At 36.3% G+C, this 22,890-nt stretch overlaps 1 protein-coding gene across 5 annotated transcripts; it reads left to right on the forward strand.

Moving 5' to 3' along the window:
• The first annotated feature begins 387 nt into the window (after positions 1 to 387).
• LOC111915197 (protein ALTERED PHOSPHATE STARVATION RESPONSE 1) lies at positions 388 to 4,345 on the forward strand. 5 transcript variants are annotated; one of them, XM_023910880.3, is made up of 8 exons: positions 388 to 643; positions 722 to 776; positions 1,003 to 1,073; positions 1,373 to 2,489; positions 2,584 to 2,655; positions 2,795 to 3,027; positions 3,134 to 3,357; positions 3,422 to 4,345. In XM_023910880.3, exons 4-8 carry the CDS (start codon positions 1,436 to 1,438, stop codon positions 4,098 to 4,100), a joined length of 2,262 nt encoding a protein of 753 aa, XP_023766648.1. In that variant the 5' UTR covers positions 388 to 643; positions 722 to 776; positions 1,003 to 1,073; positions 1,373 to 1,435; the 3' UTR covers positions 4,101 to 4,345. The 5 variants fall into 5 exon arrangements, with proteins under 5 accessions (XP_023766648.1, XP_023766638.1, XP_023766643.1 ...); XM_023910870.3 differs by lacking the exon at positions 722 to 776; XM_023910875.3 differs by lacking the exon at positions 722 to 776 and having other exon boundaries at positions 388 to 616.
• The last annotated feature ends 18,545 nt before the right edge of the window (positions 4,346 to 22,890 follow it).

The following is a 22,890-nucleotide window of genomic DNA, read 5'->3' on the forward strand; positions in this document are numbered from 1 at the left end:
AGGTACTTCTTCTTCGAAAGGAAAGGAGTCGGCATGATCGCAACACATCACACTATGATTTTTCTGCATATGAGATTTTCGGGAGTTGTACTATGATATTACTCTTTTATGACATGTTTTGGTTATTTGATGACATTTAGTGACGAAATCACAACAAAAATATCAAATGGACGATCTAAAAGAAAAAAAATGATAAAAACAAAACTTATATATTACACAAAACCATATGAAAAATATAATTTTTTTACTAATTTAATTAAAAGTTAACATAAGTGATATAATTATTTATTCAAGGAATCTTAAATGATGTTATTCTAAAGTTGTAATTTGAAGTTAAAAATCCATTCCTAAAAAGTAAAAGGGAAGTCTCCAATCCCACGGCGAACCCAGCAAAGCACCCTTTCCTCCTGATCCGATCGATTCTAATCTTTCTTTACGTTTACCAATTTGGACCTTTGCATATGGCGGACCCCACGCTTCACATTCACACACTTTCGTCCCCTTCCTTCTTTGCTTTTGCATGAACGAACCACACTTTTCTCGAATCGGTTCTCTCCGCCGCTCACCGTCACTCAATTTCTCTACCCTTCTTCTATAATTGTAACCTATTTGTCAGGTGAAGTTCAGTTCTTCTTGGTTTCAGGTCATTCCTTTTCCGTTTCAAGCAAAATATTTAGCTTTGCACTTTAAATTTGTGATATCTGAATTATGCTGTTCACAGTACCGTGTTCTTACATCTTAACTCGGAAGTTTTCGATCTCTTAATCATAAAATATGTGGGTAATTATCGCTTTATTCGTTTTGTGCTTTTTTCAAAAGTTAAATCAATGGTTGAAGAGCTTCAATTTGATGTGAAGCACGATTCATTAATTAGGTCGCTAGTATTGATTTTTTGAATTTGGGTTTTATATTGTGTGAAGTGTTCTTTTAATTGGAATAGAAGAACTGATTGGATTTGAGACTCGTATCTGATAGTAAATCCCTGCCTTCCATGTACTACAGTTACAGCTTGTGAAAGCTCATAGAGCTTGTTTTGCAGCTTGCAAGTCTGAGGTTATCGTGTATCTTCTACGGTAAGTTGGAAAGTTATAATTATATATTCTGGTTGGATTAACAATTTTCTCAGTTCCTAGTTCTGATTGTTAACAAGTTCTTTTTGAGGGGTATGCATTTGGGGTATCTGATTCAGATTCCCTTTTCCCTTTACCAACTCAACCAAAAAGGATATTGATGAATACATTTACATCTACATGTCAATATTTCTTAGAACATCTGTATCTACCCTTCCAATCTGGTTTCTAGGAAATGCCTGATGCTTGAGTTTGAACAGTGAATAAACAAATCACAGTATATAAAATTTGTAAACTTGCAGAAGAAGTCCATGTGATGTGTGGATAGATAAGCAGTAAGGTGTCCAAGAAGAAAGATCGGGTTAATGGGTGCCACAAACTCAAAAGTGGAAGAAGATAAGGCTCTTCAGCTATGCCGTGAAAGGAAAAAGTTTGTTAGAAAAGCACTTGATGGAAGATGTTCACTTGCAGCCACTCATTTTACTTACATAGAGTCTCTAACAATTATAGGGAAAGCATTAAGTAGGTTTGTTGAACCTGAAGTGCCAATGGAATCCTCTTTATACACATCCACTAATGCAACTCCTGAGCCACAAACATTCATTGGAAAATCCCTTTCTCAATTCTCTTTCTCTTCAACCATGTCACAACATATCAATCCACCTGGAAACCTATCCCCATCTCCTTCCCCACCATCCTCTAGTAGGTATTACACAAATCATATGAAGATTAGAGGCTCCTTTTCTAGAAAAGTTGAAGAAAAGCCAGTTGTAGCTGTCATAGGTTCTGTAACTTCTTCAGGTACCCCAAGAAACATCATAGATGAACATGAACTGGAACCTGAACCTGAACCTGAACATGAACCTGAAACCCCGTTTGGTGGTCCTGAAAGTCAACCTTGGGATTATTTTGGTCTTTCACATGATGGGTTTTCTCCACATGAAGTGGGGGAATTGAATCAAGGGGTGGAAAATTACAAAGATGAAAAGATTTCAGAAATGGGTCAAGAATCAGAAGATGAGTTTGATGAGCCATCAACAGATGGGTTGGTTAGAAGTTTTGAGAATGTTAATAGGGTAGCAGATAATGTTAGTGGGGCTGGTAATGGTCTACATTCAATGTCATCAGCAGAAAGTGTTGCATCAGAAACTGAAATCTTGAATGGGGACAAGTTTAATTCTCCCCAAATTTCACCATTAAAGCGAAAAACTTCTGGTTTTAGTAATGTTGGTATCTCTCAGGATGAAAAAATTGAAGTGGTAAAAGGTCATGAAACTAAACCTGTACCTAAAGATTTTATTTCAAGTATGAGAGAGATTGAGAATCTTTTTGTTAAAGCTTCTGAGTGTGGAAGAGAAGTTCCTAGAATGCTTGAAGCCAACAAGCTCCACTTTCGTCCAATTTTCCCTGGAAAAGAACGTAAGCTCCACTTTCCTCTAATTATATTGTGAGGAATTTGAAGATATTATAAGCTTTATATTCAGCCAAGATTTTGTTTTTTTTAATGTGGCAGGTGGATCATTCAGTTCAAAATTTATAAAAGCATGTCTTGCGTGTGGTGATGATCCTAGCCAAGTGCAGGAAGGTAAGCTTTTCAGTGTTGTAATAAGTGTAAATCAGCATGTTTTATGAGTTATATTAAGAATTTGGTTCATGGAACTGCTGTTTGAAGATACATTTATATAATCCTCCTGATCATGTTTCAATTATTAACTGATTTTTAGAACCTGCTCAAAATGACACCAAGTACTTAACATGGCCTCGAACAACATCATCTCGTGGTTCATCCTTCAGACATGATCCGAGTCCAAATGTCAACACCAGTCAAAGTCAAAATCAAAATCAGGAGGACATTAACAGCAACCTCTTTGATAACTTCTACATGAACGCAGGAAGCCATGCTTCCACTTTGGATAGGCTTTATGCATGGGAGAAGAAGCTTTATGATGAAGTTAAGGTATTTTGATTTTGTTTGATTTCTTTCTAGAGATAAATGCGATATGAACATTCATTTTTTTGTTCCAGTAATATGATTTAAATTTATTTATTGACAACACTTTCAGGCAAATGAGATGATCAGAAAAGTGTATGATCAAAAGCGCAAACTTCTACGGGAATTAGAATCCAATGAAGAAAGTAACCGCAGAATAGATAAGACTCGTGCCATAGTTAAAGATCTTCATTGGAGAATTGGAGTTGCTATCCACAGAATCGACTCAATATCAAGAAGAATCGAAGATCTTAGAGACAAAGAACTTCACCCACAACTTGAGGAGTTGATTGAAGGGTATTATAAATTCTAATTCACTATAATATCCCATCTTTTTTATTAATTATATATTTAATCACAGATTGAGGAAGATGTGGGAGACGATGCATGAATGCCATAACAGCCAGTTGTTAATCATATCATCACTACAAATAAATTCACACAACAAAATCTCACTACAATCAGACTCGCATCGCCAGATCAGCATCTACCTGGAAAGCGAATTAAGAACTTTATCATCGAGTTTCACGAAATGGATCGGATCCCAAAAAGCGTATGTCCAATCGTTAAACGGATGGCTTCACAAATGTGTCCCACCACAACAATCCACCAAGAAAAAAAGACGACAACAGCCCTTGTTACGTGACTATGGCCCACCAATATACGTCACCCTTGGTATCTGGCTAGAAAAGCTTGAAACTTTACCAACAAAAGAAGTTGCGGATTCCATAAAAGATTTAGCTGCTGAAATTGATCACTTTATCCCCCAAGAAAAAGCCCAGGGTAAATTCGCTAGTGCTTCTTTACCATGGCAGAAGAATGTTGTTAAAAGTGATCATCATCATCATGATCCTGCAGGGGTGAATTTGTTAAATGATGAATTTTTGGAGGACCGTTTTGATCGGTTAAGGTTGAGATTGGAGGGGTTTCTTGGACAGTTGAGTAACTTTTCAGGCTTGTCTATGGAAATGTTTACGGGCCTTCAGAAGGCGATTCAAGATAGGAAGGCCATGTATGCAAGAGTTCACTCCCTATCATGATATGTATAAGATTTTTGGAGGTTTCGTATATGGAGAAGGAATAATGGAATAAACGTCAAGTGAATTGGAGTAAAATATTATTTATATAATATAATAGTTGATTTTATTTTTAAATTTTTTATTTTTGTCTGTGAAACTGAAGCGTAGCAACTTGTACAGCTTAAATGGAGTGTCTCGGTTACAGTTTCGGCCCTGCCGGTGGGGAACTCTTTCTAGTCGGTTTATTTATTATTGCATTTTATCAAGTTTTGTGTATTGTAGCGTCTCAAATTTGTATATTGGAAGCATGTTGCATTATGAGTTAGAAAAGAAAGGACTGAAAAAGGATAAAAAAAATAGTTTTGGCATTCTTTCAATTTTATTAGTTAAAGAATTAAACACAAGTATCTATTAATTTTGTTCCTATTTCTTCGTAATCGTATCAACACTTAATAAGGTAATTAACTTTTCGGTATGTTCATATTTTGGTAATCAGTTTTTTCTTTTATACATTTAAGTAATAAACTTGTTGGAAGTGTTCACATATGACCATTATAACTTGCTATAGCAGGTTAAATCCTAGAGTGTGAACACGTTCAACAAGTTCGTTACCTAGATATGTACAAAAAAATAGCAGGTTAAATCCTAGAGTGTGAACATGTTTAACAAGTTCGTCATATATGTACAAAAAAAAATAGTTACCTACATATAAACAAAATGAAAAGTAAAAATAAATTACACAAATGGTCCTTATGGTTTGGGAGAATTTATGGTTTTAGTCTCTAACTTATTTTTTAAATTCTGACGGTTCCTACTGTTTATTTTTGTTACGTGTTTGGTCCCTGTCTTACCTAAAAAGACTATTGTGCCATTATTAATTTATTTTTAAATTAATTTTATTATTTATGTATTTGTTTTTTATATATTTAAAAAAATTAATAGACCCCATATATATGTATCTCCTCACCATAAACCTCAAACCAAATTTGAGAAATTTAATTCGAATGATCCATACTGTTTATTTTTGTTGCGCGTTTAGTCTCTGTCTTACCTAAAAAGATTATTATGCCCTTATTAATTTATTTTTTAATTATCTTTCTTATTTATGTATTTATTTTCTATATATTAAAAAAATTAATAGACCCCACATGTCTGTATCTCCTTATCGTAAACCAGAAACCACATTTGAAAAATTTAATTTGGGCTTTACAGGTCACCATCCCATCTTTCATCCTCTCCAACTTCTATTTCTTTTCAATCTTTAGTAACATCAATGTCTTCACCATCTTTTTTTTGGTACTTCAAGTCTGGCGAACCATCACCATAACCTATTGTCTCTTCATCTTTAGTGAGTTGTGGTGTTGATTCGACGGAGTTAAATGACCGAAAAAAGAAGGGATGATGAAGACATCGATATCACTAAAGATAGAAAATACATAGAAGTTGAGGAGATGCTCAGGGGATACAAATATGTGGGGTCTACTAATTTTTCTTAGATATATAAAGAATAAATACATAAACAAGAAACTTAATTAAAACAAATAAATTAATAAGGGCACAATAATTTTTTTTAATTAAAAAAAATTAAATTAATTTTTAAAAAAAAATAATAATTAAAAAATAAACAGTAGAGATCTCAGAGATACAAATATGTAGGGTCTATTAATTTTTTTAAATATTAAAAAAAAAGACAAAACTGCAAAAATGGTCCTTGTGGTATGCATTTTTTTGGGGTTTTAGTCCAAACCACGACTTTTTTGGATAAGTGGTCATTTTGAGCTATTTTCGTTGTGTTTTTAGTCCCTCTGAATAGTGAAATGACTGTAATACCATTGGAGTATTTATTTTTCATTTTTCTTTGGATTTTTTAAATCTAATAGTTAATTTAAGAAAAGAGGGGCCCATCTCTCTCTCTCTCTCTCTCTCTCTCTCTCTCTCTCTCCGTGTTTGAATGTGTATCAATCATCTACCAATACTAATGGCATGGCTACCCAAGCTTCCCTCTTTGCACTCATAATCCCCAATCAAACCTCCCCATGGAAACAATCGCAACCCATCTCCTTCAACACCGTCAAACCATCCAAACCCACCACCCGTTTCACCACCATCAAGGTTGCAGCGACATGGGAGGTCCCCACCAAAGAAGCTCCGATGGGATTCATCCCACCCAAACTCGACCCCAACACCTCATCTCCAATCTTCGTCGGAAGCACCGGTGGGTTGCTAAGAAAAGCTAGAGTAGAGGAGTTCTACATCATCACATGGAACTCACCAAAAGAATAGATCTTTGCCCACCGTCGGTGCTGAGACCGAATCGCCACCACAACGTACGAAAGCTCCACCAAACAGAAGCCTCCTCTCCATTAAAACTGAAAGCTTCCATCTGCTCCCGCTACCCCAACGCAAAGTACATCGACCCTCCCTCAGCCTCCTCTACAACGGTGAAATAAACCCATATCCTACAATGGAAAAATGCCATCAGATCCCCTATTGTTATTGTAATCGTGGATTCAAATAAAAAACTTTTAGAGATGATATTTCTTTGTTCTTTTGCTGATGAGGGTGGGATGAATTGGGGTGAGACTGGATGCAATCTTGGTGGAGAAACCCTGTCGATGAAGCAAGAAACTAGTGTGTATGTTTGTGAAATTTGAGCTTCTAATTGAAATTGTAAACTGTTTTCCTCCATGATCGATCTTTCTGGCTAATTGGTGTATTGCGTAGCTTCACTTTTATGGTCTTGTAGGTCGATTTTGTGCCCACTGGGAAGCTTTCGTTGAATGTCCATGTGTTTGGGTTCATCGGGTTGTTAGAACTGCAACATTTAAGGGAAAAGGAGAGAGAGAGAGAGAGAGAGAGAGAGGTGGGCCCTCTTATTTTTTTATTGTTTAAATAAATTAATAATTATTAGCTTTAAGAAAAATCAAAGAAAAATAGAAAATAAATACCCTAAGGGTATTAAAGTCATTTCAGTTTACTGAGGGACCAAATCCACAATGAAACTAGCTCAAAAGGACCACTAATCCAAAAAAATCGAGGTTTGGACTAAAACCCCAAAAAAATGCATACCACAGGGACCATTTTTGTAATTTTGTCAAAAAAAAACATAAATAAGAAAATTAATTAAAAAATAAATTAATAAAGACATAATAGTCTTTTTAGGTAAGACATGGACCAAACGTGCAACAAAAATAAACAGTAGGGACAATCCAAGTTAAAAAAAAAGTTAGGGACCAAAAACACAAATTCCACCAAACCACAGGGACCATTCGTGTAATTTACTTTTACTTTTCGTTTTGTTTATATTTGGGTAACTACTTTTTTTTGTACACATCTAGGTAACGAACTTGTTGAAAGCGTTCACATCTAAGATTTAACCTGCTATAGCAGATCATAATGGTCATATGTGAACACTTCCAACAAGTTTGTTACTTAGATGGGTACAAAAAAAAAAAAAAAATTACCCAGATATAAACATACCGAAAAGTTAATTACATTAATAAGTCATTTTCTCTTGTAGAAATTTATACAAATAGCCAAAAATATTAATGTCTTTCCAAAAAAACTAGCTAAAAATTTAGCATTTTCATAAAATAGCCGGTAATCAATCAAATACCAGTGATTTAGTCCCTTTTACCTGCAATTTGTGTAGGTTAGGCTACGATTTTGCCAAATACCAGCCATTCAACCTTCAATTTGGGCCTAGTACTGGCCTATCAGCCGAAAGTATATATACTTTAATATTTTGGAAACCACTAGTTAGTTTGAAGATTACCAAAAACTCTGCCAACCACTTATATGGTTAAAAATATGTATTCTTCCGAAAACTTGATAAGATAATTCATCATTTATTAGCTTTATACAATTTAGGATATGTTTATGGGAAGTGATTTGTACACATTATTTTTTTTCCATACACAAAAATATGTGTTTTGAAATGTTGTATTGTATAATTCTACAAAACATAATTTGTTGTATACGGATAAAAATTGTTGTGTATGAATCACTATCCTATGTTTATTTGCAAAAAAAAAAACAATAAAACAATAAAACAAAAAAAAAGAGTTTTGGTACAGCAAATCACATATAGAGGTCATAGAGAGAGCAAATTGCATCCCGACATGAGCAAATAGCGGATCCATGTGTTTTTTAGAGCATTTCATAGTTGGACGTTTTTTAGAGCCTTACATAGTTGGACATGTTCAGAGCATTTCATTGCTGGATGTTTCTTTAGAGCATTGCATAAATGGGGATGATTGTACAAGTGTCTGATACGTAGATCATGCATCACTAATTATATGTTTCTTTAGAGCATTGCATAAATGGAGATGATTGTACAAGTATCTGATACGTAGATCATGCATCACTAATTATACATTCGTAAATATATGTCAAAATGAGAATGCATAATTTGCTAATATATAAGTCATGCATCGTGGAGTTGTACTTTCACAGATGGATGTGTAGTTGAGAATGTACAAACTGTTGATGTAAAAGTATCTACGATCTGTGCATAAGAAGCATGTACCTTTGATTTCTTTTGTTAAATGTCTATAATTTTTTAACGCTCCTTAATTACAATTTATGACTTATAGCGTTTGGTTTTTTTCGACACACACACACATACACACACACACACACACATATATATATATATATATATATATATATATATATATATATATGCCAAATACCATAAAAGTCCTAACATTTTGTCATTAAATTGGGGAAAACCCTATAATTTAATTTTCGGTCACCGTGGCCATTTTTGTGTCGTTGAGCTATCGACTTAAGACTAATAGCCGATTAACAACCTGTAACCTGCCTCAGCTGGTCACTTCTTACCTTAAAACACTCATCCACCACCTTTTTTCTCCCTACTTGTTAATCTTACAGAACTCAAAAATGGTTTTCATGCATACAAACGTTTGGGAAGAGGGGTTTGAAAAGGGATTGGACCATTTTCACATGGGAAATTGTTGCTGAGACACATTGCAAGTGCAATGTACGTAGGTTCGAACATGAAATTGAAGTGTATGTGGGTTTTTTCCTCACATCATTATCAGTAACAAGTTCTTTATTGTATATTTAGCAGACGGCCTCTGTTTCTGGTACTAAGAAACACAAAGACAAACGACCTAAAACTGGTACTAAGAATGAGGAAGGAAAAGGACTTGAGAAGGTATATGTTGAAGACTCAGACTCAGATGATGAAGTATTTGACTTTAGTTTCTTGGATATTTCACAAAAACCTTTAAACCACCATCCAACCTCTGTAACGACCATTTTCTTAACTTTTTGTGTGATGAAAATATGTTAAAGAGGGGTATATATGGGCCAGGGATGATAATAATCAACCTGGTGTAAATGAGGTTGAGCATGGCCACATACCAAAGGTAAATGATGAAGAAATTGGTGTAGAGTTTAGGGTCCATGATCCAAACCAACTTTGGAGCGAAATGAGACCTGAATTGGGTGAGTGTTATGAGTTCCCTACTTAACTTTGGTTTGCATTATTAAATTATGCAGTCCATAATGGTTATTGTCACACCCCCAAACCGGAGTGGTAGAAACGTCCGGGGGTGGATGACTTCATGTTAAGTATCACAACACATGTATCATAGTAATCAAAGTACAACAACCATTGCATTAATAATGTATAAGTTTTACATAGTGTTCAAGTCATTTGTATATGACATCAAAAGTAGATATAACAAAATACAAAAGACACGACTTTATACTGCTCCGTCTTCTCAAAATCCCGGGGATGTACCTCTCTACTGGTTCCCTGGGAATACAAGTATTTTGAAAAAGAGAGTATCAACATTTAAGTTGGAAAGTGCATAAGTATTTATGTTTAGAAGTTTGTTATCCGTTCCTTGAAATCGTGAGTATTTTACTGTTCCAGAAAATCCAATATTTTCTAAAATAACTGAAAGTAGTTTTAATACCATAAAACCGTTCTGTGTAAGCATTGTTGTACTATGAAATAGTGTAACATAGTTTTAGTTCACAATAAAACTATAAAAAGAATGTTTTATGTATTGTTATGTTTCTCTTTGTTATAACTAGTATGCTGTAACTATATTCCTTAAAAAACCCTATAATTGTGAATGTACCTGGTTCCACCAGCTGTAATTGTAAGTCATAGTATTATACTGTAAATCGTATTATTGAAAAACCAGTACGTCGTATTTGTACTCTTTGGTTTGATTATTCATACACTAATCGTATTGTTCTTATCCTTTTGTGAGTTATTATAACCATACTAAGACTAGTAAGCCTGATATGACGCTTTGTAGGCGTCGGAGCTGTAATGACATTTGTCACTCATAGGCATACCAGCCTAACTGTAGCGAATAGTCCGAGTGCGGGATTGTCAATCCCGTATAGATCTATACACATTTGTCTCGCTCTCTTTCGCGAGATTCTGGTTATAATAATCAGGTCTTTAATAGTAATATAATATTGCTTAAATAATTAAGCGAGTGAACTTTGTCTCACAAAAACCATATTGACGATTACGTGTATAATAATGATGAAAAATCATTCTGAAATAAATGAACTGATAGTATGATCCTTTTCTAGTATACTTGAATGTAAAGTATTTGTAAGAGAGTATACCGTTAAACTTTGTATAACTGATTAGTGAAAATAGTATGAGAGTTCCATAAATTATACCTATTATAATTTATATGTGTGTTCTGTTTGATATGTAATATTAATGAAAGTACCCCCTTTGCTCGACATGTTACAAAGGGGATATGAATCTGATTGGAGTAACTTTTATATTCATATATATATATATATATATATATATATATATATATATATATATATATATATATATATATGATTTTGGCAAAATATAAGTTTAAAAGAGTTTTTAAAACATTTAAAAGAGTTTCAGTAACTTAAAGTCGATTTAGAAATATTTAGAAATCATTTGATTTTAAACACAATATTCTTGTGTTAGACTTGTATCCCCCCCTAACAATGAAAAATAGTAAAAACGCAGGGGTATGAACTCACCTCGTGTGTGTTAACGGGGTTGACAACGAGACTGAAATGGAGACTTTGATTTAGAACCCGAAACTATAGCCGTATCCTAATGTTTAAACACATATTAATGTGTGAATATATGATGAACCAAGAATTCATGTGTTAAATAAACACTAAATCAATGGAGATTACTTACCAAAACTTATGGCTATTTGGAAGAAGGTTATCTCCTGGAGTTGCTAACCTTTAATCTTGAGAGAAAAGGAGGTTTGATAATTTGAGAGGAAATGAGGAAGTGTTTTCGTATGCTGGAAGTGTAAATGACTAAATGAACTAATATTCACCTTATATATGAAGGAAACTTATGAGGTGGTGATGTGATATGTTCATTGGGAATCTGAATTCAAGATAAGATATGAAGATATTAGGAGTTTTCGACCATAACTTCACCTGGAAGGAAGTAAAATCGGTCTTAAGGTCAACAAATGAAAGGCTGTTCGGTTTATAGTCCATGGCAAAGAGAATTCGGTCCATGCTTTTTCCAAATGAGGAGATTTCGGTTTCTTGGTCAAAAGGGAAAGGAGAATTCGGTCCTATTGTGTATTAGCTAAGTGATTTCGGTCCCTATGTATTTAAATTTGGAGAATTCGGTCATAAAGTGGAGGCCATAACCGAATTCATAAATCGTGTTTCAAAGATGTTCAAAACCGAATTCCTTGTTTCTAAGATGCTTAAAACTAAATTCATATATACAAGGTGTTAAATTTAGATTTTTTTTTGCTTCCCTTATTGACTTATGTTGACTCATAACATCTTATTTAAGCATATAATTACATGGTTTTCAATGTAAGTATTTATAACTTATATAAATATTGTGTTGAATGTGTAAATGTACATATTCTTCGTATCTAAAGTTCTTATTGTATTATTGTTATAATGTTATTTCACTTGTAGTCGGTTGTAGCTTAGACCTTTATTTGAATAAGTTTGATTTACATAGACTTTAAATAATGGGTTGTTACATTATCCCCCTCGTTAAAGGGAACTTCTTTCCAAAATTTAGACTATAGAATTACACCTGGACTAGGAAAAGAGATGCAAATGCTTTTGTTTCATTTGATCCTCCCGCTCCCAAGTGAATTCAGGTCTCCGCCTTGCATTCCAGCGAACCTTCACTATCAGGATACGACTTTGTTTAGTTCTCTTTACTTCCATGTCTAGGATTTCTACTGGTTCTTACACGAAGTTGAGGCTCTCATTTATCTCGATTTCATCGAGTGGGATAACAAGAGTCTCGTCGGATAAGCACTTCTTTAGGTTAGACACATGGAAGGTAGGGTGTATGTTACTGAGTTCTTGAGGTAGTTTTAGTTTGTAAGCTACTGGACCGATTCTAGTAAGAATTTCGAATGGTCCCATGTACCTTGGATTTAGTTTTTCATGATTTCTGAAGCGTATGATGCCCTACTAGGGCGAGACCTTCAACATGACGCGGTCATGAACCTGGAATTCTAAGGGTTTTCTTCTCTTGTCAGCGTAGATTTTCTGTCTGTCTCTGGAAGCTTTAAGTCATTCTATGATTTGTACTATCTTCTCAGTAGTTTCTCGAATCATCTCTAAACCAGTGAGAGTATTTTCAGGAATTTGACCTCTAGCCAGTTGCATGTCACCCACTTTAGCCCAACATAGAGGTGATCTGCACTTGCCACCATAGAGGGCTTTGAATGGAGCAACCTTAATGCTAGTGTGGTAACTATTATTGTACGAGAATCTGACTAGTGGTAAATAGGCATCCCATGCTTTACCAAAGTAGATAACACATGCTCTCAACATGTCTTCTAATGTTTGAATTGTTGTCTCACTCTGTTCGTCAGTTTGATGATGGTAGACTGTACTCATGTCCAAACTAGTTCCCAGAGATTTTTGTAGTGACTCCCAGAATTGTGAGGTGAGTCTATTATCTCGGTCAGAGATAATGGATATTGATACACCGTGCAGTCTAACTATATCTCTGATGTATGTTCTAGTTAACTTCTCCATCTTGTCTGTTTCCTTTATTGGTAGGAAGTGCGCGGATTTGGTTAATCTGTCGACGATTACCCAAATGGTATCATGACCACCCGTTGTCTTGGGTAACTTAGTTATGAAATCCATTGTAATCCGTTCCCACTTCCATTCGGAATTTTCTGCTTGCTGTAGTAGACCCGAAGGCTTTTGGTATTCTACTTTGACTTTGGCACAAGTAAGACACTTGCCTACATAGGTAGCAATCTCAGCTTTCCTGTTAGGCCACCAATAAAGTTTCTTAAGGTCCAGATATATCTTGTATGGACCTGGGTGAACGGAGTATCATGTCTTGTGCGCTTCATTCATGACAACCTCTTTGTAACCACTAAACTTTGGTGTCCAGATCCGGACCATGGGATATTGGGCTCTATCACCTTTAATTTCTAAGTTCTTGTCCATTCCTCTTAAATATTCACATGTCACATTTTTGGGTTTCAAGGTCTCAAGTTGAGCCTCTTTGATCTGTGTGGATAGGTGTGAATGGATAGTCATGGTCAACGACTTTACTCAACATCTTGAGTATTCTTTTCTACTAAGGGCATCAGCTACTACATTGGCTTTACCGGGATGATAACGAATTTTGCATTCTTAATCGTTTAGTAGCTCCACCCAATGTCGTTGTCTTATGTTCAGTTCTTTCTGGTCGAAGATATGTTGAAGACTTTTATGGTCCGTGAATATTGTACATTTCGTGCCATAGAGGTAACGTCTCAATATCTTTAGAGCAAATATCACTGCTCTAAGTTCAAGGTCATGAGTTGTATAGTTGACCTCATGCGTCTTAAGCTATCTCAAGGCATAGGATATGACCTTTCCTCGCTGCATAAGAACACGGCCTAGCCCTTGGTTAGACGCATCACAATATACTATAAAAGTCTTTTGTCCCTTCTGGTAGAGACAAAATAGGTGCACTGCACAGGTCTCGCTTTAGCGTTTGGAACATTGTTTCTTGTTTCTCTCCCTAGCTAAAAGTTACACCCTTCTGAGTCAGAGTGGTAAATGGTTTAGCAACTCAGGAGACATTATGGATGAATCTGCGATAATAGCCAGTAAGGCCTAAGAATTGGCGGATTTCTATAGGCATTTTGGGTGCTGACTAGTTCTCGGTTGCCTTTATTTTGGATGGGTCCACATGTATTCCCTCTTCACTAACCACGTGACCTAGGAAATCTACTTTCCTAATCCAAAATTCGTACTTTGAGAACTTCGCGTATAGTTTCTCTGCTCTCCATGTTTGCAAGACTTGTCGGAGATGTTGTCTATGCTCCTCCTCACTTCGTGAGTAGATAAGGATATCATCTATGAAGACTATTACGAACTTTTCCAAGTATGGCCGACACACCCTGTTCATCAAGTCCATGAACACTGCGGGCGCATTTGTTAATCCGAAAGGCATCACTACAAACTCGTACTGACCATAACGAGTTCAGAAAGCTTATTTGGGAACATTTTCCTCTAAAACTCGTAATTGGTGATACCCGGATCTTAAGTCAATCTTTGAAAAGAAACTTGGACCTTGTAGTTGGTATAATAAATCATCAATACGAGGTAGAGGGTATCGGTTCTTGATGGTAAGTTTGTTTAGCTTGCGGTAGTCTATGCACATACAGAAAGATCCATCCTTCTTCTTCACGAACAAGTCCGATGCTCCCTAGGGTAAGAAGCTTGGTCTGATGAAACATTTGCTTAGAAGTTTGTTCAGCTGGTTGGATAGTTCCTGTATTTATGCCGGTGAAAGACGATAAGGTGATTTGGCTATGGGGGTAGCTCCAGGGATTAAGTCGATTCTGAAATCGACTTGTCTTTCTGGTGGGACTCCTATATGATCATCGGGGAAAATGTCGTGGAAATTACAGACTTCGGGAATGCTCTCAAAGTCCTTCACTTCTTGTTTCTTGTCTACCATGTGAGCTAGAAAAGCACAGTACTGCTTGCGAAGATACTTTTGCGCCTTGATACAAGAAATGATTTGTAGGTTCGTGTCAGATTTGTCGTCGTAAATGATAAGGGTTTCGTTACTTGGCAGGTTAAGGAGAATAGCTTTCTCATAACATAGGATGTCGACATGATTATGACTTAACCAATCCATACCAATGATGACGTCGAAACTTTTTCTGGATACCGGTATCGGGTTGATTGGGAAGGAAACATTATTTAGATTAAGGGTACATCCTATGTATATATCGTTAGTGCACTCAGTTTTCCCGTTGGCCATTTCTACAGTGAAGGTATCTTTTAGTGGTTGGGAATTTTGTTTAAGTAGGTGTTCGAATTTATGGCTCACGAAGCGTTTCTCAGCACCGCTATCAAATAGAATGCATGCATATGAGTTGTTGAGAAGAGACGTATCTGTGACCACAGTGGGGTCTGCAACAGCTTCCTCATGACCAATAAGCATTATTCTTCCCACACCACTGACATTTATCACCTTTGGACAATCCCTTTTGAAGTGTCCAATTTCACCGCACTCATAACATGCCCAACTTACCCCAACGCCAGGAACTTGAGTGATTGGTTGTGTAGGTGACCTATAGAAATGGGCAGTGTGCCCCTTTCTGTTCCAGTTCTTACAATACATTTAGTGGCAATTTCTTGTGTGATGGAAATTATACTTGTTGCACTTCAGTAAATTTACAACATACTGCTTTGCTGGGGAAGGGTTAACAAGAACAGCAGTAGGAATAGTAGCAACATGAACAACCACTATATGCTGTTTCTTGGAAGGCTCTTGGGAAGATTGACCCTTCCTTTTGTTCCAAGACTTTTTCTTGTTGTTGTTGTTGTTTCCTTTGGGTTGTTATGGAACGACGGCCATGAAGCCTTGACGAGCTCCATGATCTATTAGTGACTGTGCCAGATGTTTGGCACTATCAAATGTATCAGGATTTGAAGCTAGCATGCTCCCTTGGATCTGAGCTGATAGTCCCCAGATATACCTTTCAATTTTCTTTCTCTCCAGAGCAACCATTCTAGGACATAGTATTGCCAAATCGCTGAACCTATTGGTGTAAGTTTTTATGTCTTTGCCTATCATGGTAAGGCCCCAAAGCTCTTGTTCGAGTTTTATTACTTCACCCCTCAGGCAGTAATCTTGCATCATCACTGCCTTCAGATTCTCCCAGCTCATTGAGTTAGCCACTATAAGAGTTAGTGACTTTATATGGCCATTCCACCATATGAGAGCTCGGTCAGAAAAGGTGCATGCAACAAATTTCACTTTGCTCCCTTCATGGCATGAGCAGATTTCAAAGTTTGCTTCAGTTTTCTCTATCCATTGAGTTGGAGCCATGACTCCCCCAGTCCTATTAAAGGTTCTAGGTTTTCCATTTGTGAAATCCTTATAAGAACACTCCCGCGGGTGTCCATGACTTTCACCATGATTTGAGGGATGAGCACCAACCCCAAATCCACTGGCACCGGTTGTATTTATTTGTAACATTGCGGCTACCACAGCTATAGTGACTGCTGCCTGAAACATAGCAGCGTCAAACTGTGGAGGTGGTGTCGGTGCTGCATTGACAATGACATGCCTTGAGTTCTTTCTTGGAGGCATCTTTTGCTTCAAGATAAAAAATGGAAAGGTAGTAAGACGTCAATAGTGATTATAAATAAGATGTCTTTGAACCAATTACACTAGTTCATATGTATTCTAAAAGAAGTTGATATAGAAGTCTACCATAAGGAATAACTTGTAAAGCAAAAATGTGAAACACTACTTGCAAGATGTCATCAGGAAGCCTAAAATGACATTGGATGAGATGAAAGAATATGTTTTGAGGAGGTTTTCAGTGAATGTATCTAAGGGGAAATGTTAAAGAGCAAGGTGGAGCTATTGACTGCTATTGGTAGAGATGCAGACAATCATGTCTACCCAATAGCTTGGGCAGTGGTTATAATTGAGAATAAAGACAATTGGTCTTGTTTCATTGAGTTATTGGTGGATGATTTAGATCTTGGTGGTGGTAATGGGCTAGTTGTTGTTTCAGACCAACATAAGGTATCTATATTATGCCTTTCAATAAAAGATTATACAAATGTGTTACTTATTAATTTGTTATCATATTACAGGGACTATTGCGGGCTGTGACACTTTTTCTTCCACATGTTGAATATAAACAATGTGTAAGAAATATATTTGCAAATTTTAGGAAAAGATACACAGGATTGGAACTAAAGAATCTGTTTTGGGAGGCTGCTAAAAGTACAGTAGAATGAGGCTTTAAAGCTACAATGGAGAAGATCAAGAACATCACACTTTTAGGTTATACCTATCTAATGGCAAGAGAACCAGAAACATGAAAATGGCCTTCTTTACAACAGGATTTACATGTTAGGTTGTAGAGAATGGAATTTCAGATTGCTTCAATTCTATGATAAGGCAAACGGGGAAGAAACATTTACTTATAATGCTTGAGGAAATCAGAATTTACCTAATGGAAAGGGTTTATCATCAAAGGGATTTTCCTAACCAATGGAGAGGTGACTATGGCCCAAATACCCTAGAAAAACTTACAAAATTTAGAAAAGATGAGGTAAAATGTTAACATATTAACTGCTTTTAAATTAGCTATAATATTATTACATATAATTGGTCACTAACGTGTTTATCTTGTAGGTTGTGGAAGGTAATACCAAGTGTAGGTCATTTATTTGAGGCTAGGTATGCATATGATGGGTATAGGATGGATTTATATCATTATTCATGCACACGCAGAATGTAGATGTTGTCTGGAATACCATGTGTTCATGGTCAGGCAACAATCAACTACTTGCATAGAGATCCTCTTAAGTTTCTTTCTCCCTGGTTCCATAAGGACAAGTTGATTGCAACATATATGGACAATATACTGCTTGTTGGTGGAAGCCATCTGTAGCAAAGGACTGATTTTGTCAAGACACTACCACCCCTTGTGAGGAGAATGCCTGGGAGACCTAAAGTAAACAGAAGGAAGCATGCTTCTGAATCTCAAGACTCTAAATATCCAACTCAAAGGGAAAAGATACCTAGGACTGTTGGATGTGGAAAATGCCAACATATTGGGCATAACAAGAGTTCTTGGAAGAATAAAGAGGTTCCTAAGTTTGGGAGACCAAGGAAAGATGGAATTGGTCAACCATATTTTGACCACTTCCCACCTAAAAGGAATGGAACAAGGATAGACGGCGAAGGACAAGCACTACTCCTAACAATGTTCAACAAGAAGAAATTCAACCTATACAAAATATGGGGGATGATGTACCAATTAAAACTAGTTAAAATGTACCAGATGAAGGGGATAAGGTGGGTAGTCAAACTACTCAGCATGAGAATGTGGCTAAGCAACCTACTCCTAAGAAAAGGATAAAGATGAATGTAAGGAGGGGAGGGAAAAGCAACATCATTAGGATGAATTAAGATACTATTGTTGGTGAAGGGACAAGAGATGTGTCCCTTACTTGTGAAGAATTCAAGATTCGGTCGGCAACAGACCATAGATCCGATCAAACTATAGCATAAAGCATAACAAATCATTTAGCACGTAAAAGCAATTTAGGCATCATTCCTAAAGTAAGCTAGTTCTTGTGTCTATTCAGGTGTATTACCTAAATCTATTAGACACACTCCTCACAATCATCACTTAGCATTCTATGTTTAAGTCTAAAAATTTCCTACAAATTTCTAGTTCGCTTAAACTAATGCTCTGATACCAACTGTGACATCCCCATTTTCACGGCCAGAAAAGACCGATTTTGTTTATGCTTTATAAAAATCAGAGTACCTCTTTTAATAAAAATGTTGCGGAATTTGTTCCCAGTAAAACATGATAAATACGTTATCAAAGCATTTCCGAAGAAAAGTATTTTTAATTCGTTTTAAAACATTTGGGATGTCATCGTCAATACAGAAACATAAGCATAAACAGAACTTACATTTATTTACACTAGTGATCTACATCTCTTTAATCTCTCAGTGTAATGTGACTTCATCTCAACACCTATAATATATGTAAACTGAGTGGGTTAGGTTGGGAAACCTGGTGAGTACATAGGGTTTTCAACCAACAATAATATAATTATTATGTTTAAACAATCAAAACAATCGACCCAATTACCCATCCCCATTATCTTCTTTACTCTTAAGGATCTATCGTAAGAGTCATCTATCCCTCATTTGTTCATTCTGAAGTCCTTTGCTTCCAGAGTTATAGGACTGGCACTAAATCCATAGCTGCCAATGCTTGTTCGTAAAGCACTAATTCCATAGCTGTTGGGTACTAAATCCATAGCTACCAGTGTTTATCTAATATGTGCTAAGTCCATAGCTACCAATTCCTAACAGGTACTAAGTCCATAGCTACCAGTGTTTGTCTACTAGGCACTAAATCCATAGCTGTCGATGTTATTTGTTAGGCACTAAGTCTATAGCTGCCAATGTTTACTCACATCATCTTTTATCTCTCATCATTCATCTACCCATCTCATACCCAACATACTTGTATATTTAAAATACATATAGAGTTCAAACCATTTAAAACATGTATAAAAAAATGTTCATCCAGCATAGATAACAAGTATTCAGATAATATGCACACATAGCACGTAGTTTATATAAAATACTTCATATCTATATGTAAGATGAAAGTAACTATGCACTCACCTGAGAAGGTGGTGACTCGGTACTCGGACAACGCTTCGTTTACTTTAAAATAATTTCCTTCGACGAAACCTAGTATTATTACCACTAGATTTTAGTGTAATATTTACCGTGACTAATTATTAGTCTTATTATTATTATTATATAAGCGTTTAAACAATACTTTCCAACCACTACGTACAGACAGGGGTCAGACATAAAACACCGGAGGGCAGGACCATTTTGGCGTATAGCACTTCTGCAATCCAACAACCCTATGCGGCCCTGTAAACCAGATTCCCCGTACCGCGAGTAGTTAAATAGATGTTATAACGACACTTATATAAGTCATAATAATAGCTCAAATATTTATTATAAATTTATAATAACAATACTAATTTTAAACATAAACTATATTTAAAATAGGGTAAACATAACTTACTTACATGGGGATTTTAGCTAGGAGTCGGGCTCTGCAGGGGCAGAACTTCATCGCTGAATCTTTCTAAGAAAGATTCGTCCAGCGCTTCAGCGCTCACCTTAGTATACTAAAACTACAGAAAGAGAAGTCGAATCACGAGGGACCGAAATGCTCGGGGGATAAAGAGAGAAAGACTCTTGAATCAAGAGAATGGTGCAAGAAATATGAGAGCCCAAGGCTCTTATTTATACTAATTAAATTTTCAAAAACTACCCTCCATAATTACTTAATGACCTTTTAGTTATATAAACAACTAAACACCCTTTTATAATAATATTTTAAATAGATTTAACGATATTTGTACTAAACTAATGTCGAAAGAACTCAACATTAGTCTTATAATGACCGCATCGTCGATACCTTTCTAATGATATATACATATGTATATATATATATATATATATATATGTACGTATATATGATTTATACTTTATTTTAATACGTAAATATGCTATTATAATTTGTAACTTGTTCATACGAACTCCGTTTTTGACGTTATTTATATCCACACGTAGGTGGAGACCTAGTTTACAACTTTCGTTTAGACTCCGTCGGCTAATTTTGACTTTATTTTTAAAGTTATATTTTTAACAGGCCGGGGCAGGATTGGTCCGTTAAAGTTTCATAAATTCTTCATCCGATGTCCATTTTTGTCTGTCTTTTTATCGTTACGCTACTAATAATGATATCTTAGATTCTCGTTTAGGTTGTGACGCCTAAAAACCGCTCGATCTAATATTCGAATTTCGGGCTGTACACTACTAATCCGAAACTTCGAAAAATCATAACTTACTCATACGAAGTCAGATTTGGGCGTTCTTTTTATGGACGCTTTAGGTTTAACGTATTATACGACTTTCGTTTAGATCGCTAAGGCTAAATCTCGCTCTATCATAAATTCACTATTTACGTTTCCCGGTATCGTGCCGGTTCCGTCGCGAAACTTCGACGGGTCATAACTTCTTCGTTATAACTCAAATTTCGGCGGTCTTTATATGTACGAAAACCTTGTAACATATACTAAAACTTGGTTAAGATTATTTATTCTAAATAATATTTTGCCAAAAAGTCATTTTCGACACTTATTGCAACTAAATTGACTAGCCCAAATCTACGGGCGTTACAATTATCTCCCCCTTAGGATGATTACGTCCCGGAATCATCAACAAAACAGGGCTCACATGATGACTCCATACGTTATATCTTCATCCTAAGTAATAACCGTAACTTTGATGTTTCTTCGAGTATCTAACTCTAAGACTTCCTGACCACAGGCGGTGCCTGATCTTGGACCCGCTCTCTATCTCATGTTAGACTTTCAGTCATGATCTTCATGTCACGATCTTGATCTTTATTAGAGACTCCTTCTTTAACAAACTTGAGATAAGTTTCTTCCTTCGATTATCATAATAGACCGACGGGTCATGTTCTGATGACCTCTCATCATATGATGCATTGCTTGGACTCAGGTCTTTTAGAGTCAAATTCCAGAACAGACTATACCTTCCTTCATGTTCTAATCACATCTTCAAAGGTAGCATTTCTAGCTACAAGCAACCGTCAGGATACCGATCACTTCGATTATCTTTTACTTCAATCCAATAGCTTACGTCAGATGTTACATCGAACTTGGTTCTCTAAACCACATAACATACTCATCGTAGTCGGACTCAATTTGATATGACCACTAGGGTCGGAATAACAACAATCTTCTTAGTCATTACCGAAACGATGGTAACGACATGCTTGAATAAAACAGAATCAATTATTGGCTTCTTGGTAATCTTGTGACTTTCTCTGATCCAAGCGTGAGTCCTGTGCTTCCGGTAGTATATACATCTACTACCTTTCACACCTACTCATACTCGTCCCACGTATTGTCTCGCAGTTTTCCAAGTGACCATGCAAGAAAATCACATAATAGTTGAACACACCGGATAACAAAACGAAGGCTTTATATTATTTCTTGAAACGATTACATAGGTGTTCAAGTTCACCCTAGACTATGCCTCTAATAGGCTACATCATACGATACTATGGCTACTGCATAACTTGATCTTCGGATATGAAGTCCTCATCCTTGATTCCTCGCATGGTTTTCTGCTTCGTCGAGGATCATGTGAAAGGCCTTTGGCCTTGGCGGCGTTTCTGGTCTTGCTGCTTTATTTTTACTCGGGCAGTCTCTGGACATGTGCTCCTTGCCTCCACATCTGTAGCATACTTTATCATTATGTGTGCAGTCCTTGGAATAGTGACCAGTCCTTCCACACTTGTAACAAGTCACTTCTTCGTTGTACTTCCCACAATGCTTCTTCTTGCATTTATCACACCATCTCGCTTCACCTCCTTCTCCTCCTCCAAGCTTTGAGAATTTTCTCTCCTTGTTGGAGAGCTCAGTAGGCACCAAGTAGGGGAATAGCTTCATCCTCTCGGTGAATGCGGTGGCGTACTCATCAACACTCATCTTCCCTTTCTTCAGGTTCTGAAACTCGTTGTTTAGGTCTATCAGATCTATCTCTGAGCAGTACTACGTTTTCAAGTGTTCCAAGAACTCTTCCCATGACATCCTTAGGGCTTCTCATCGTAGCATCGTATCTGCCAATAGCTTCCACCAACTCAAGACTCTATTTTTTAGCTGTCTTACTGCG

This window comes from Lactuca sativa, chromosome 2 (assembly GCF_002870075.4).
Source record: "Lactuca sativa cultivar Salinas chromosome 2, Lsat_Salinas_v11, whole genome shotgun sequence".
In the NCBI taxonomy this organism is placed as follows: Eukaryota; Viridiplantae; Streptophyta; class Magnoliopsida; order Asterales; family Asteraceae; genus Lactuca; species Lactuca sativa.

Excerpts from the sequence above, each read along its gene's own strand:
- LOC111915197 (XM_023910880.3), top strand. The coding sequence starts at position 1,436 with ATGGGTGCCACAAACTCAAAAGTGGAAGAAGATAAGGCTCTTCAGCTA. Across the intron at positions 2,656-2,794 it reads TCCTAGCCAAGTGCAGGAAG|AACCTGCTCAAAATGACACC; the intron begins GTAAGCTTTTCA and ends ACTGATTTTTAG. Across the intron at positions 3,358-3,421 it reads CTTGAGGAGTTGATTGAAGG|ATTGAGGAAGATGTGGGAGA; the intron begins GTATTATAAATT and ends ATTTAATCACAG.